This window comes from Myotis davidii, unplaced genomic scaffold, assembly GCF_000327345.1.
Source record: "Myotis davidii unplaced genomic scaffold, ASM32734v1 scaffold609, whole genome shotgun sequence".
Lineage (NCBI taxonomy): Eukaryota > Metazoa > Chordata > Mammalia > Chiroptera > Vespertilionidae > Myotis > Myotis davidii.
In genome coordinates, this window is record NW_006300164.1 from 1,504,786 (window position 1) to 1,506,231 (window position 1,446).

Sequence of the window (1,446 nt, forward strand, 5' to 3'; positions counted from 1 at the left end):
ACCAGCAACACCGGGCCCCACCACCAGGACCGGGCAGCCCTGCCTCGCTGGCCCTCGGCCACCCCCGGAGGCCAGGCCCAGGGCTGACTGTGGAGCAGCTGGCCGGCCCCATGCAGGAGGGGGCCCGGGAGGGGCTAGGACGCTGGAGACCACCGCCCTGAAGACCACGGGAATCCCCGACAGGCTGTGGGGGTGCGCCCGCCCCACGGACCCGACGCGTGGACTCACCACTCCGGTGACCTTGTCCTTGAAGTAGGGCTTGAGGAAATGCCCGACGTACAAGTTCAGGGGCAGGCTCTTGCTGTCCTTCACCCGGGGGCCTTTGGACCCTGCCAGGTCCCACATGACTTCCTCCTGTGGACACGAGGGCCTGTGGGAGGACCACCCTGGTCCCGGGGGGCCTGGCGGGGTGCGTGGGCCGGACTGTCCTACCTGCTGCTCCTGGTTCTGGGCCAGCAGCAGGCTGACCTCCGCCAGCTTCTCCTGCAGCACCAGCTGGTAGACCATGTTCAGCTGCAGGCAGGTCTCCGGGTCCTCGGGAAGCGTCTTCCCCTTGGGGTCGTCCTCGTCATTGCTGGCTCCGTCCCACCTCTCTCCTTCCTGCTCACCAGGGAGACTGCGGGTGAGGAAGCGCGGCCACCGGCGCTCCCGCCCTCGGGCCCACGACCCAGACACTCGACTGGCAGGACCACCCTGACGTGAACTCCAGGGCACCCGTTCCCTCATGGAACACTCATTTCAGTTTCTAGGAAGGGGGGTTTGCGTGAGAAAACGGGGGGAGGGTGTGTGTGTGTGGTAGTTCCACTCCCATTTCTGCTAAACTTGGACCCTGTGACGGGCCGTGACGTCCTCACAGGCAGGGGAGGTGCAGGCGGCAGCAGCGCACGCAGCTAGACAGTGGGAAGGCCGCGGGTCTGAGCAGGGAGGCAGCCCACAGGGGGCCTCAGGGGCCCGCCCGCCGCTGGGACAGGACAGGAGGCGGCGCTGCTCCTACGGACGGGGGCGAAGGATCCAGCCAACTGCGGAAATCCCCCCAAATCCCAGAAAATTCCCGAGTGGCCGAGGAAGAGTTAACAGTCGCCGGGCCGAGTGACTCCTTGCCGGACACTGCTCTGGGCGCTGCTGTGTGCGACTGACTGGGCTGTGCCTGTCCCCCTGCACAGACGGGGAGACCGCGGCCCAGGTGCCCGCTGCCTGCCCTCCGTGCGTGGTGGGGTTGAGAGGAACGAGGGCTCGGGGAACGCGGGAGGGATGCACTCCAACCTGCTGACGGTTTTAGTTGGACAGTACAAAACGAAGCAACCGCCGCACGTTGTCTCTATACGGCAGGAACCCCCTCCCCGCACCCGGCCAGCTCAGGGCGGTAGTTACCGAGACGGGGGGACCAGCAGCGGCGGAGTCCTCGTCGGGCAGCGAATCTGGGGACACAAGCCCACTGCTCCTGCT

General features: G+C 67.0%; 1 protein-coding gene across 1 annotated transcript in view; it reads right to left on the minus strand.

Moving 5' to 3' along the window:
- Positions 1-1,446, minus strand: part of SNAPC4 (small nuclear RNA activating complex polypeptide 4) — a 14,526-nt gene that overhangs the window by 12,195 nt on the left and 885 nt on the right. The window contains exons 2-4 of the mRNA XM_015572357.1: positions 1,372-1,418; positions 433-600; positions 3-354 (exon numbers count right to left, since the gene is read on the minus strand). Of these exons, the coding sequence (XP_015427843.1) occupies positions 3-354; positions 433-600; positions 1,372-1,418 (567 nt within the window). The remainder of the gene's footprint in view (positions 1-2; positions 355-432; positions 601-1,371; positions 1,419-1,446) is intronic.